Genomic DNA, 14693 nt, shown 5'->3' on the forward strand with positions numbered 1-14693 from the left:
TTGTGGAAGCAGGCAGCTCTCCATTCATTTAATAAGGGTGTATCAACACCATCTGTGGGCGCATCCTGTCTGTTAGGGTGTCTCCCCTGCCCTCTGAGTTTGTCTATGTGTCTTCATTTACATCTGTCCACACAGGATTGTGTCTTTTGTTGTTGTTGTTGTTGTTTGTTTGTTTGTTTTCGAGACAGGGTTTCTCTGTGTAGCCCTGGCTGTCCTGGAACTCACTCTGTAGACCAGGTTGGCCTTGAACTCAGAAATCTGCCTTCGTCTGCCTCCCGAGTGCTGGGATTAAAGGCATGTGCCACCACTGCCTGACTCAGGATTGTGTCTTCTTGTATCTCTTTTTAACTTAAAAAAAATACTTATTCAGTGTGTGTGTGTGTGTATTTGAGTTTGTGTTTGCGCACAGAATATACAGTATGTATAAAAGCTCAGAGAACAACTTGTGGATGTTGTTTCTTCTCTCCCACCATGTAGGTCTAGAAAATTGAACTCAGGCCGAACTCAGCCATCAGGTTTGGTGGCAGTCACTTTTACCCACTGAACCATCTTGATTCTTCTGTATCTGTTTCTGGTTTTTAAAGACAAGATCTCTTGTATCCCAGACGGGCTGTGTGAAACCCTCTTGTCCACTTTTATGCCGTGCTGGGGCTCAAACCCAGGACTTTCCAGATGTTAGGCAAGCACTCTACTGACTGAACTTCTTTCCCAACCTTTCTTTTAAATTTTTGCTTGTTTTTGCTTGTTTTGAGATGGGTCTCCTATGGCTCAGGTCTCAAGTTCACTAAGTAGCAGGATGAACTTGAATATCTGATCCTTCCGTCTCTACCTCCAAGCTCTGGGATGACAGGCCCAAACATCTGGTGTATGGAGCACTGGAGGTGGGACCCAGGGTTTTATGCACGCTAGACAAGTGCTCTACCAACTGAGCCACAACCCAACCTGTCATTCTGCATCTGTGGGTGATTGTCTTCTATTTCTCTCCCTTTCTTGCTTCATTCATTTATTCATTCATTCATTCTCCATTCATTCATTTTTTTTTGTTACAGACATCTCTGGAGGCTACAGGGTCGTCCCTAGTTCAACAGGAGAGAGAAACCGCTGTCTGTCCTATGTGATCAGAAACGGCAGGCAGAGAGGGGAACAGGCAGGCAGAGAGGGGAACAGGCAGGCAGAGAGGGGAACAGGCAGCCGCTGGCAGCTGAAGAGAGGCAGGGGAGGCAGTGGACGGGGTCAGAGACTCTGGGACAGAGGCTGTCTGGGTGTCTTGTCCAGATATTCAGTCTCGGGATTACAAGCCTGTGTCCTCGTGGGTGCTAAGAGCTGGAGTAGGGGGGTGGGAAAGGAGCAGGAATCAGGGACAGACCACAGACCATCACAGAATGTAGAAGGCATGATACCAAGAGACCTATGAAATACAAACCACCCCCAAAGTCTAAGCTCCAGGCCCCTTAATGCTTTCCTTGGGGCCCAGGGGCCTGAGTCCCCACCCTTCTTAATCCGGCAGCCCCACCATGATTACCCAGAAGGAGACAGCCCACGTGAAGGAGGGCGGAAGGGTGGGGTGGAGAATCCTGGAATCCTGGCCAGGCTGGGTTGCCAGGATGCCTGGGGATCCGCAGGGAGAACCAGCCCGACTGCAAGCCAGAGTGGAAGGAGCTGTCCTCAGGGTCAGATCTCAGCTCCACAGGCCGTCATGGGGATCCCCAGGACCTTCCTGCACTGCTTCCTCGGGAGTCTGCTCTGCCTGACAGGTACCTACCTATGCCGAATCCAATGGGCAGAAGAGCCTGAGCCGGGACTCCCGGGTCTGAGAGAGAAGGGTTGGGCTTAGACCCCTGAATCTGAGGAAGGAGAGCTGGGGTTTCCTCCTGGGTCTGAGGGAGGAAAGTTGAGTCTGGACCCTGGGTCTGATGAAGAAGAGGTGGGGCCTGCACTCCTGGATCTGAGGGAGGAGGGCTGAATCTGGGCCCCTGGGTCTGAGGGAGGAGGGCTGGGATCTAGACCCCTGGGTCTGAGGGAGGAGGGTTGAATCTAGACCCCTGGGTCTGAGGGAGGAGGGCTGAATCTGGGCCCCTGGGTCTGAGGGAGGAGGGCTGAATCTGGGCCCCTGGGTCTGAGGGAGGAGGGCTGGGATCTAGACTCCTGGGTCTGAGGGAGGAGGACTGGAGGAGTGCTGTCTTGAATCTTGGGATGGTGGAGACCTTAGTGCTCCCGTTCTCATCCCCTCTGCACTGTCATCTCCTGTGACACAGGTCTTCCTTTCTCTCCTCCCACTCCCTCATTGTGGGCATTTCTGGGGAGCAATCGGGGCTCTCCCCAGAGCTGGCAAGGACCTTAGCTCCATCTTTGAACCAACCCTCTTCTACAGGGGCTTACTGACTTGAGTATGGATGGGCTGTGAAGGATGAATTAGAAGGATATTAAGCAAACCGTTCTTGCACAAGGCTTCATTTGTATGTATTTGCTCATCATTGGATGCAGTTTGGTATCTGTGTGTCCTCCAGGTGACAACTGCCTGTGCTTCTCTGCATCAGATTTCAATATCTAAGGTGTGTGTGTGTGTGTGTGTGTGTGTTTGTGGTGTATGTACCTTTGTGGAGGCCTGAGGCTGAAACCAGGCATCTTCCTCCAGTCCTCTCTGCCAAGTCAAGGGCGGGGGTGGGGGAGGAGTGAGGAGGAGGGTCTCATCTGAACCCAGATTGTACTGTTTATCTAGTCCAGCTTGCTCTGGAGATCATCTCTCTCTGCCACTCTTACACTAGGGTGACAGGCAGGCCACCACACCCAGGGTCTAACCCGAGCCCTCACACTCAAAGGACAAGCTTTAGGCTCCCACTCCCACCCCAGCCAGCGTCCCAGCCACTGGTGTCATTTCTAACTGCATAGTTGCACTCTCTCTTTTGTACATGGTTTTCTCTCCCACAATTTTCAAGGTCTTAAAAAAAAAAAATGTGTTGTCAGGCAGGGCGGTGGTGGTGCATGCATTTAAGCCCAGCACTTGGGAGGCAGGGCCCGGATCAATGTGAGTTCAAGGCCAGCCTGATTTACAGAGTGAGTTCCATGACAGCCAGGGCTACACAGACAAACCCTGTCTCAAAACAAACAAACAAACAAAAAAACAAAACAAAAAACAAACAAAAAAGACTGGGTGAGTGTGTGTGTGTGTGTGTGTGTGTGTGTGTGTGTGTGTGTGTGTTGGCACATGCCACAGCTCACATGTGGAAGTCAGAAGACAACTTTCAGGAGTTGGTGCTCTCCTTCCACAACGAGGGTGCGGGGGACTGAACTCAGGAAGTATGGTTTGGCAGCTAGCATCCTTGGCTGCCATCTTGCTCCACATGCAATAAGTACAAACCTGTACCAGAACGGGTGTGTGTTACCCTACCCTCTGCCTGCCACAGGTGTAGATGGTTTCAGGGTGTCTGTTGAGGGGTGGGCAGAACAGGAAGAAATCACTCAGGCCCTTATGTAAATGACAGAGGTCTTTCAGGACCTTGGCGGCGCCTGGTGATGCCAGGCAGGCTCAGCCGTTGCTGATATCATTCTCTCGTGGTGACATGAGACACAGCAGCCTGGCGTGTATCTGTCCCACACTGTGTGGAGTCCTAAGTCCTGTGATAGCTCCTCCTGACCTGCTAACACACCCCACCCTTCTCCTAGGCTCCCAGGCCCTGCAGTGCTACAGCTACGAGCACACCTACTTCGGGCCCTTCGACCTCAGCGCCGTGAAGCTCCCCAGTGTCTCTTGTCCTGAGGGGTGCTCTGAGGTGGTCTTGTCGCTGGATACCGGTGAGGACCAGAGGGCAACGAAAGGATAGGCAGTCCGAGAAATAAAGAGGAGACAGAGAATAGAGGGATGGAGAAGAGAGAAACGTATTCAGTAGAAGAGGAGGAGAGAGGTGAGGGGAGGTGAAGAAGAGCGCGGGGATGGAGGTGGAAGCAATGAGTGGGCTTGGTGGTTCACACCCGAGACCCTGGCACTCTGGAGGCAGATGCAGGAACGCTGTATATTTGTGGCAAGCCTGGACTACAAGGCAAGACCTTGTCAGAGGGAAAAAGAGAAAGAGTCATGGTGGCACAAATCTCTAATCCAAACACTTGGAAAGTAGAGGCAAGAGAATGACAAGTTCAAGATCATCCTTGGCTACGTAAGTTTTAGGCCAGCCTGGGCTACATAAGACCCTGTCTCAGAAAAATGAACAAACAGTGCTGGAGAGATGGCTCAGTGGTTAAGACCACTGGCTGCTCTTCCAGGGGACCCAGGTTTGGGTCCCAGTACTTACATCGTGGCTCACAGCCATCTGCAGAGATGGAGATCTAACGCCCTCTTCTGGCCTCTGTGAGCACTGCATGCATGCATCATACATACAGGCAAATTGCTATTACATATAAACTAAAAATAAAGTCTTCTAAGTCAAGGAGAGTTGGGAAGGGAAGGGAAAAGAAAAAAATCTCAGGGTAACAAAAGATAGACTGGAAGGAGGGAAGAGGCAAAACTCAGGGAGAGGAGAAATGCAGAAGTAGGGAGGGAAGGCTCACTCTGGCCTGGTACTCTCCCGCCCAGGTTACCGCAGCCTGGTGACAATGGTCCGGAAAGGATGCTGGACGGGCCCCACCACCGGCCCCATGCAGACCAACCAGGATGCTCTGCCTCCCGACTACGCGGTGGTCCGTGGTTGTGCCACTGACTACTGCAACACCAACCTCAAGACTCACGACGCCCTCCCCAACCTGAGCCAAGGTGAGCTAGGGGGCGTGGCTGGAGAGATCGGAGGCGGGGCTGGAGAAATCGGGGCGGTGCTGGGCGGGACTGGAGAGGTCGGGGGCGGGGCGGGAGGAGTATGGAGAGCGGCTGGATAGCTCAGGACTGGAGACGTCACGTCACGGGTGGGACTGGAGGGGGCGAGGGCTGGAGAGGAGGTCGGGGGCGTGGTCTCCGTTGAGCGCGGATGCCAGACCCCACTTTGGCACGAGCCAGGACACTGCTCAGCCTGCACTGTCAGACCGAAGCAATGCTCTAAACCGCTCCTTCTGTCTTCTCCAAGCTCCTAACCCACAGACGCTCAGTGGCACTGAGTGCTATGCCTGTTTGGGGACCCACCCTGAAGACTGTTCCCCTGAGAAGTCCCGACGGGTCCAGTGCCACCAGGACCAGAGCTCCTGTTTTCAGGGCAACGGCAGGATGAACATTGGTGAGGGGCTGGGATGGTGGGAAGGCGCTGAAGGCCTAACGGCAGAGGTACCAGAGAAGCATGGTTCTCTGTGGCCTTGTGTCTGAGGGAGGAAGCAAGACTGAGGTCTGAGGAAAGAGGTTTGGTTCTAGACTGAAGGAGATGTGTCTCTGATCTAAGGGAAAAGGCCTGTTGTAGACTGAGGGAGGAGGCGTGCAGGTCAGGAAGGAGACTGGCTCTGGTCTGAGGGAAGAAGCTTGGCTGCACTGAGAGATGTGGTCTTGGTTCCAATGAGCCCTGAGATGTGGTAGAGGACCGAGGCTTGACCCCTCCTCACTTTCCACCCAGGCAACTTCTCGGTGCCCGTGTACATCCGGACCTGCCACAGGCCCTCCTGCACCACCATGGGCACCACCAGCCCCTGGACGTCCATCGACCTGCAGGGTTACTGTTGCGAGGGCCACCTCTGCAACAGGGCCTCGGTGACACAGATCCTGCCTGGCACCATGTCCTCGGCCCCTCCCAGAGCTCCCCGAATCCTCGCCCTGCTGACCGCTGCTCCACTACTGGCCATCGCTCTGGGTGCGTCCGTCGGGTTCCCTGCATAGACAGTGCCTCCTGGATCGCTCCGCATCTCATCACTCCAGCCCCTGGTGTGGGCTCCTTTAAAAATTACATGAAACTAAGAGCTGCACTCCTGTCCCTCCAGTCACAACCTTCCACCCCGCTCTCTGTCCCTCCTTTCTACCGCTGGCCCCACCTCCTGAAGGCCCATCTATCCAGTGCATTGAACGAGGTCCAACCAGCTTTCAATAGTGCCATCCCCTGGTCACCAAGTCTTCAATACAGGAGCCTTTTGTGACCCTCTCACAGCAAACCGTGCCACTCACTTTAAAAACCCACTTCTAGCAAGGATAGTGGTAATCCCAGCCTGTCGTCCTAGCACTCAGGAGGCTGAGGCAGGAGGATGGCTACTTCAAGGCCAAGCTGGACTGCATTGCTAGTTCAGGTCCAGCCTGAATTACAGCGTGAGACCCTTTCAGGCATGGTGGCACACACCGTTAATCTCGGCACCACGGAGGTAGAGGCAGGTCTGGGTTTGAGATCAACTTCGTCTACAGAGTGAATTCCAGGAAAGCCAAGACTACATAGCGAGACCCTGTTTCAAAAGAAAGAATGAAGGAAAGGAAGGAAGGAAGGAAGGAAGGAAGGAAGGAAGGAAGGAAGGAAGGAAGGGGGTAGAGGGAAAACAACCCCCCCCCCCCGCCTTTCAGTCTTTCTAAAGCAGAATTAAAATCTATAGTATAACTCTGCAGTCCTTCCTTCTTGGGCCTATCAACCCAACAGAAACTGGTTCATATGCTCCCCCAAACTATATAGACTAGTAGGACAGTTCATAATGCCTACAAACTGGAAGCAACCCCAAATAAATATGAACAGTCAAATGGAACGAGGAGGCTATGATCTAGCCACACAATGGAGTACTACGCAGCAGTGGAAAATGACAGCTGTGACCTTGAGAGAATCTCACAAAAACAGTGTTGAGCAGACTCATGAAGACACACAACAGAACAGGCTATGTGATTCCATTAAAACAGTGTATGAACGTTGCTAACAGCTAGTATGGACAATTAGAAGAGGGAAGAGTGATTATGTTTGGGAACAAGTGACCAATAGAGGAAATATGGGGTGTTTGGAGGTCTAGACGTTGAGTTATGAGATCTAAGAACTCACTGATCCACTTTTGCTCCCCCACACACACTAAACTTTTTGATGTTATTTTCTTTCGTTTTGAAAGAAAAGGCCTCATGTAGCCCATTCAGCCTCAAACTCATTTGCATAACCTAGGGTCCTACTGAACCCCTGACCCCACCTCGGCCTGCCAGACAGACGGACGCTGGGGTTACCTGTGAGATCCAGCACACCCGTCTTTTCTTGCCTTTCACGAGTATATTACTTGCAATAAAAGGTTTTAAACATGTACAAACTTTCTTGATGGGAAAGGGGCAGGTGGAGAGGCTGCAGGGGACAACAAAGCTGGCTCCTCTCTGGAGATTACCCACTGGGCACAAGGGACAGCAGACGGAAGAGTCTGAGTTCTGCCCCTCACACCAGCTTTTGCGTGTTCGATGCAAAGGATTGAGCCAGATGAGCTGCCGTGAGCCTGTATGTAGTCCCTGCCACTGGGAAGCTGACATGGGGGGGGGGGGGTCTTGAATTCAAGACCAGCAGAAGTAGCCTCTCCGTGTCAAGATTTAAAAATTCAAAGGGTTGGAATGTAACTCAGCTTCCAGCCATTCCATCATCCTGAGGTACCATCCATACCAGTGGAGAAGTCACGGGACAGGAGTGGAAGATGGCTGGGCACCTGTGTCCATACTCAGGAACAGAAAGGAGCAACAGCGCATGGCGCATGATCAGTTCATTCCCCGCTTCCTGTGGTTAGGTCAATCTTCCCATCTCAGTTAAATCAACATGGAGCCTCCCTCGTAGGTATGCCCAGAAGTCTGTCACCTAGGTGACTCTGGATTCTGACAAATTGACATCACATCACAGGGCATCAGAGGTGATGGATGGAGCAGGGCCAGGTCCTGAAGGATGAGGAGGATCTTGCCAGGAAGGAAGGCTTAGTGGGAGGGGCACTCCAGGCAAAGGGATCAGTCTATGTGAAGGAAGCTCGAAGCATTCATTAGATGGTGAGAACACAGGGCAGAGGCCAGCATCAGAAGAAACCGATTCTGAAAGAGGCATCCAGCAACCATTTGGAACCTGTTCTTCCGGGCTGGTGTGTCCCCGGCCCCGGTAATTAGTCAGACCCAACCCTGCCCTTCTGGTTTGGAAAGATACAGTCACAGACCTGGGAACTCACAGTTGGTGAAACTGGGGTGTGAGTCAGCTGGGGATGCACAAGCACAACCCTTATCCCAGCCCTCCAGGGGTGGAGGAAGACTATCAGGAATTCAAGGTCTAAGTCTGATACACAGTGTCTAGCCTGAGACTATCAGGAATTCAAGGTCTAAGTCTGATACACAGTGTCTAGCCTGAGACTATCAGGAATTCAAGGTCTAAGTCTGATACACAGTGTCTAGCCTGAGACTATCAGGAATTCAAGGTCTAAGTCTGATACACAGAGTCTAGCCTGAGCTACATAAGACCTTGTCTCAAAACAAACAGACAAAAGGAAAAAGAAAAAAGAAAAAAGAAAAAAAAGGAGTATGAGCCAGTAAGGGAAGTGCAGAAAGGAACTAGAGGGACAGTTTTGATGGCATGGAAGCCAGAGAAGACACCTTTGTGACAAAACAGTAAGTGAGGAGGTTTTAGGGCCACTTGCATAAAGAGTCAGGATAGGGTCAGTGAGAGGGCTCAGTGACTAAAGGTGCTTGCCACAAAACCTGATCACCTGAGTCCAGTCCCTGGGTCCCACATAGTGGAAGGAGAGAACAGACTCCCCAGAGTTGTCCTCTGACCTCCACACGTGTACCATGTCACATGTACCATGTCACATGTACCATGTCACATGTATCATGTCACATGTATCATGTCACACATGCACACACTCACACTTACACCATAGAAATAGACAAATGAACTTTTTAAAGTTGGGATGTGGTGATATGTGGAGGAAAATGAGCGTGGAGAGGATGGGTTGGGCCTGAGAGGCCTAGAATATTCCATCTGCGTGAGACTTCTCAGCTTCCTCCAAAAGCCAGGGGGAGCCATGGAAGGAAGGGTTTAGAGACAGAGAGGAGCATGACAAAAGCCAAGCTGTAAAACCCAAATCGAGACAGGAGAGCAGACCAAGGCAGGGACAGAGGGAGGGGCCATCAAGGGTGACTCTCTCCAAGTCGCCAAGGTCAAGGGCTGATTGACGCTGAAGACCAGAGGGAGAAGGAAAGGCCGGGGTGGCTTCCTGAGGGCTGTGGGGTGGAAGCCAACTGCCTCTGCCTGGAGACAGCACTCTCCTGTGGAGGTGGGGAGGACCGATGGGAGGACCAGTGGGGAGGACCGGTGTGATGAGCAAACAGTCCTGCAGGAGGCCTGTATCCTCTCTGAGAGTGGCAGAGGCTGGGGACAAGGGATCAACGGTCTAGTCTTACTCCAAACTGTAAAATGGTGGTGCACACCTTTAATCTCAACCCTGGAGAGGCAGAGGCAGGCAGAACTCCATGAGTTCAAGGCCAGCCTGGTCTACAGAGCAAGTTTCAGGACAGCCAGGGCTACTCAGAAAAGCCCTGTCTCAAAAACCAAAACAATAAACTCTTGTATTGTACATTTAATTACAAAGTAATCATAATTTCCCTTCCCTCTAGCCCCACCCACCCCTGCCAGGTCCTTTTTAAGTTCACGGGGCCTCCTCCTCTTTCACCACCACTGTTATATAGACACACAAATGAGTAAACATATAATTACAATCTGCTGAGTCTGTTCACTGTTGCTGCCTGCATTACTCAGTCAGGGGGATCATCCCTGCCAGGGCTAAGTCTCCCTCTCTGAGCCTTTGTAAACCCTCTGTAGCTCTTCATCTAAGGGTGGGGACCTCTGGGATCCCCCAGTCCATGTTAGAAGGTCAACTGCTGTTGGAATTGTTCACGTAGGAATTGTTTTGTCCATGCTGTTGAGCTTGGGCTCTCATCTGAGACAAGGCCTCATGTGGTCCAGCTAAGGATGACTTTGAACTCCTGATCCTCCTGCATCCACCTCCCGAATGTGCATCTCTATGCGCTGTGTGTTTTCTGCACACATGAATGATTCATTACGAACAGCACTGCCAGAATGGTAGCAGAGGCTGGAGAGGTGGCTCAGCAGCTGAGAGTGTCCTCTGCTCTCTCAAAGGGCCTAAGCGTGGCTCCCGGCACCCACACACCAGCTGGCAACAGCTCGAGACTCCATCTCCATGGTGTCTGCTGCCCCCTGGTGGCCTTTGCAGGCACTACAATCACATGAACATACGTGAAACTCTTGATAGCAAAGACAGAGAAATGTGACCCTCCCCCCCACATTCAGCAGACTGAGGCAAGATCACCCTTGAGTTTAAGGCAAGTCTAGGCCACATGACAAAACGTCTCAAATAGGGAGCATCATGAGTTTGAGGCTAGCCCTAAGGACTTACTTTTTCGTTTTAATTTTTACTTATGTTCATTTATTTACTCGCATGCCGTGGTCAAAGGCCGAAGGACAAGGAGGTGGAGATTTGACTCCCTTTCCAATATGTGGGTCCCAGGGGTTGCAGACAGATCATCAGACTTGGTGACAAGTGCCTTCACCAGCAGAAATAAATATCTCACTCACTCCAGGCTACACCTCTTTTAAATTAATAAGTGAATGAGGGCTGGAGAGGTATTACAGTTGGTAAAGTGTTTTCTTTGGAAGCGCAAGTACCTGAAGTAGTTATATTTATGGGTGGGAAAGGCCAGCTTGGTCTACAGAGCCAAGGCTACACAAAGAAACCCTAATTCAGGAAAAGATAAAATAAATAAATAAAAGTGGGGGGCAGGGGAGATGCCAGGTGGTGGTGGTGTATGTTTTTAGTCTCAGCACTTGAGAGGCAGAGACATGTGGATCTCTGAGTTCAAGGCCAACCTGGTCTACAGTGTGAGTTCCAGGACTGCCAGAGCTACACACACACACACACACACACACACACACACACACACACACACACACCTGTCTCAAAAACAGATAGATAGATAGATAGATAGATAGATAGATAGATAGATAGATAGATAGATAGATGACGTTGTCATGATAGCACACATTTGTAATCTCAGCACTGTGGAGGCAGAGACAGGCAGATCCCAGAGGTTCAAGACCAGGCAGACTCGTCTACTCAATGAATCCATGGTCAGCACAAGCCTCAAAAGATAAAAACTGGGCTAATGAGATGATGCCATAGGTAAAGGTTACTGCTACCACACTTCAGGACCCACAAGAAAGAACCAGCTCCTGCAAGATGTTCTCTGACCTCTACATGAACACCACACACACACAAAACTAAAATAGATGGTCGTCAAGGAATAACACCCAAGTTCAACCTTTAGCTTCCATACACATGATTACACGTGTGAACACACAATCACATACCCACACATAAGCTAACACATGTGCACACCTATACAATAAATAGCTGGATGATGGATGGATGGATGGATGGATGGATGGAAGAGTGGGACTGGTACTAATAAGTTAAATGCTAAGACCAAAGATGCTTTATTAAGACACATGAGAATCCATGGATTTTTTTTAAAGATTTATTTATTTATTATATCTAAGTACACTGTAGCTGTCTTCAGACACTCCAGAAGAGGGCATCAGATCTTGTTACGGGTGGTTATGAGCCACCATGTGGTTGCTGGGATTTGAACTCTGGACCTTCAGAAGAGAAGTTGGGTGCTCTTACCCACTGAACCATCTCACCAGCCCCCGAGAATCCATGGATCTTGATGCCCTGGGGTGGGGTGGCACTGAGCCCTTCTGGAAGTCAAGGAAAACTCGGCTAGATCAACACACACACACACACACACACACACACACACACACACACACACATTCAAGCATGAGTGTACAGATAGACAGAAGATAGACGCGTGGATCCTACAGTGTTCACATGCGCCTGTCCAGCCCTCTCTTTCACACTCATGTCTGTCTTCCTGCAGGGACACAGTGCATCAATGTTTGCATCTAAGCAGGACCCTGTCCCTCCCCCAAGATTTTCCCACCCTCTCTGTTGTCCCAGGAGTGAAGTCCCAGTGTCAGCACCAAGGACAGAGCCGCTGTTATCAGGACCACAGACAGCAACTCACCGGATTGAGGGGTCAAGGCAAGTAGTAGGGAACTGGAGAAATGGTGTCCCGCCCTCCTGTAGGATGGTGTGGAGTAGGCTGGAGCAGAAGAGCCAGTTAGTATCACAAAGCACGAATATTCCTTTGACAAGCATCCATGGAGGGCCGAGGCATCGGCTCGGTGGGTAGGGTGCTCACTTAGCATTCATGGGGAGATGGACCCCATCGCCAGCAGCAACATATAAACTGGATGTAACGGTGCATGTCTGCAATCTCAGCGCTCAGAATGTGGATGCAAAAGGATAAAGAGTTCAAGGCCATCTTGGCTGCATAGTAAGTTCAAAGCTAGCCTGAGACCCATGAGACCCTATCTCGGAAAATATTATGCAGCATCTTTCCAGTGTACCAAAGATTGTTCTGTACCATGTGGGTAGCAAGGATTCTATCATTAACAAGTAGACAAATGGGGGCTGGAGAGAGAGCTCTGTGGTTATGAGGGCTGACTGCTCTTGCAGAAGAAGATCTGAGTTTCGCTCCCAGCACCATCATGGTGCTCACAGCAGCCTACAACTCCAGTTCTGGGGGATCTGACACTCTTTTAATCTCCATGGGCACCAAACACACTCCTGGTATACAGACATGCATCCAGACAAACACTCATACACATAAAATAAACATAAATACTAAAAGGGAGGTAAGATCATTTTACTCTAGCATTGACCCCATATAATGACAAGGCACTAGTCTGAGGGACAGTATGACTAGAGTGGTTGCTGGGTTAGCATCAGTTCCTGTTTCCTTGGGATGATGGAGCACTTGAGAAAAAACACCTTACAAGGAGGAAGATTAATTCTGCCTCTTGGTTTGTAACGGCGCAAGCCATCATGTGGGAGGAAAGCGTGGTAGCATGGTGGGAGCATTGGGCTGCATATTTACTTCTGGGTGGGCCAGGCAACAGAGAGAGAGAGAGAGAGAGAGAGAGAGAGAGAGAGAGAGAGAGAGAGATGCCAGCATTCTTCTGGTTCCCCTTAGTTTGTTTATTTGAGGACCCAGAACACGAATTATCACTTGGGGTGCTTCTATACCCTTCTCAGCTTGTCCTCTCTGGAAACATCCTCACAGATACATCCAAAGGTTGCTGTTAAAATCAGCCATGATGAGCCAACCAGATGGCTCAGGGTATAAAGGCAAATGCTTTGAGAAGACCTGGCTTTGGTTCCAAGGGCTCTCACAGTGGGAAGACAGAGCCAGTGTCTTCAAGTTCGCAGTGACTCTGACAGCAGAGACTATGTTTGAAGAAGTGATCAAGGAAGATATTGTGTGTAGCTTAGTGGTGGACTACTTGTGTAGCTTACATAACATCCTAGATTCCTCCTCTAGCAGAGAGAGAGAAAAAAAACAGACAGAAAGACAGGCAGACAGACAGACAGACAGACAGACAGACAGACAGACAGGGGGTATTATGTCTGCACAGAGAGTTGATTACATTATAGAAATGAGTGACTCACATTGGGAATAACCTAAAGCTTGCTAGAACCACAAGAGATTCCTGTTTCTACCCTCTAAGATCTCAAAGCCACCATGATGCTAAAAAGCTTAAGCTCATCCCACAGAGAGGGACATTGGAGGAGAGTCAGATACCGCAAGCAAGGAGATTGGAGGATCCTCATCCAGTTCAAGAGGATAGACACATGTCAAGAACCTAAGGGCAAAAAGAGTTTGGTGTGGTTTGTAGATCAGCGAAAATAAGTCAAGGACTGTGGTGAAAGGAATCTTGACAGGAATCAACACACAGAGGCAGAGAGAGGAAGAGGCAGAGAGAGGAAGAGGCAGGAACATGTAAAAGAAAAGCAGACGTTGACCAAGGAAAACTGGTCTTTCTTGACTGGGGCTAGAGAAATGGCTAAGTGCTCACACTGCTCTTACAGAGCTGTGTATTTCTGCGTCATGCCACAGGCGCCGTATCTGCGTGGGCAGAAAACACCTTGGACTGAGTTCGTACTGAAGGGCTAAACTTCCTAAAATAGGAATGAGCTGCAAGGAAGAAACATTATTTATTAATTGGACACAGGAGAACCCAACCTGTAGTGTTCCAGCCTGCACGCTGACCGGCGCCTTGTCTGCGTGGGCAGAACACCTTGGGGTGGGTTCGTACTTCAGAGCTAATCTCCCTAAAATTAGATGACCTGCAAGAAAGGATATTACTATTTATTGGTTACACGCGGGAGAACCCAACCCTCCCCCACGTGTCCTAATGTCCCATTGTCCATTGTCTCTGCTGAGTGTCTCTGTCAGAGCTGCATGGCTTAATGCTCCATGTCCCAATGGCGGAATGGCGCGTGGTCCAATTCTCAGCGGCGCTGTGTCCAGAAGGCGGGTCCAATCGAGTAGGCGTGACGACATTGGTGGTTGGTCCGGGCGACGAGTGGGCGTTGACAGTGGGTGGTCCGAGGACGCTGTGTTCTGGCTGGTCTGCTGCACTCCGGCTGCGCGACCTCCAGCATGCCTGTAAAAGGCAGGACACCGTTTAGAGGGAGGAGCCAACACCAACCCTCTCCCGCATGTCCCATTGTCTCTCTGTGTCTCTCTCAATCTCTCAATGGTGCGAGGTCTGATCCTGAGCGGAGCTGTGTCCAGAAGGCGGGTCCAATGAGAGGTCAGTGGTTGGTCCGGGTGACGAGTGGGCGTTGACAGTGGGCGTTCTGAGGACGCTGTATTCCGGAACGCTGTATCCCAGGAC

At 50.6% G+C, this 14693-nt stretch overlaps 1 protein-coding gene across 1 annotated transcript; it reads left to right on the forward strand.

Moving 5' to 3' along the window:
* The first annotated feature begins 1653 nt into the window (after positions 1-1653).
* Positions 1654-6338, forward strand: Lypd5 (LY6/PLAUR domain containing 5). Its single transcript, XM_021219799.2, has 5 exons — positions 1654-1754; positions 3664-3792; positions 4568-4744; positions 5049-5195; positions 5523-6338. The coding sequence occupies exons 1-5, from the start codon at positions 1697-1699 to the stop codon at positions 5780-5782; spliced, it is 771 nt and encodes a 256-aa protein (XP_021075458.1). The 5' UTR covers positions 1654-1696; the 3' UTR covers positions 5783-6338.
* Positions 6339-14693: the final 8355 nt, after the last annotated feature.

Source organism: Mus pahari, chromosome 19, assembly GCF_900095145.1.
Source record: "Mus pahari chromosome 19, PAHARI_EIJ_v1.1, whole genome shotgun sequence".
In the NCBI taxonomy this organism is placed as follows: domain Eukaryota; kingdom Metazoa; phylum Chordata; class Mammalia; order Rodentia; family Muridae; genus Mus; species Mus pahari.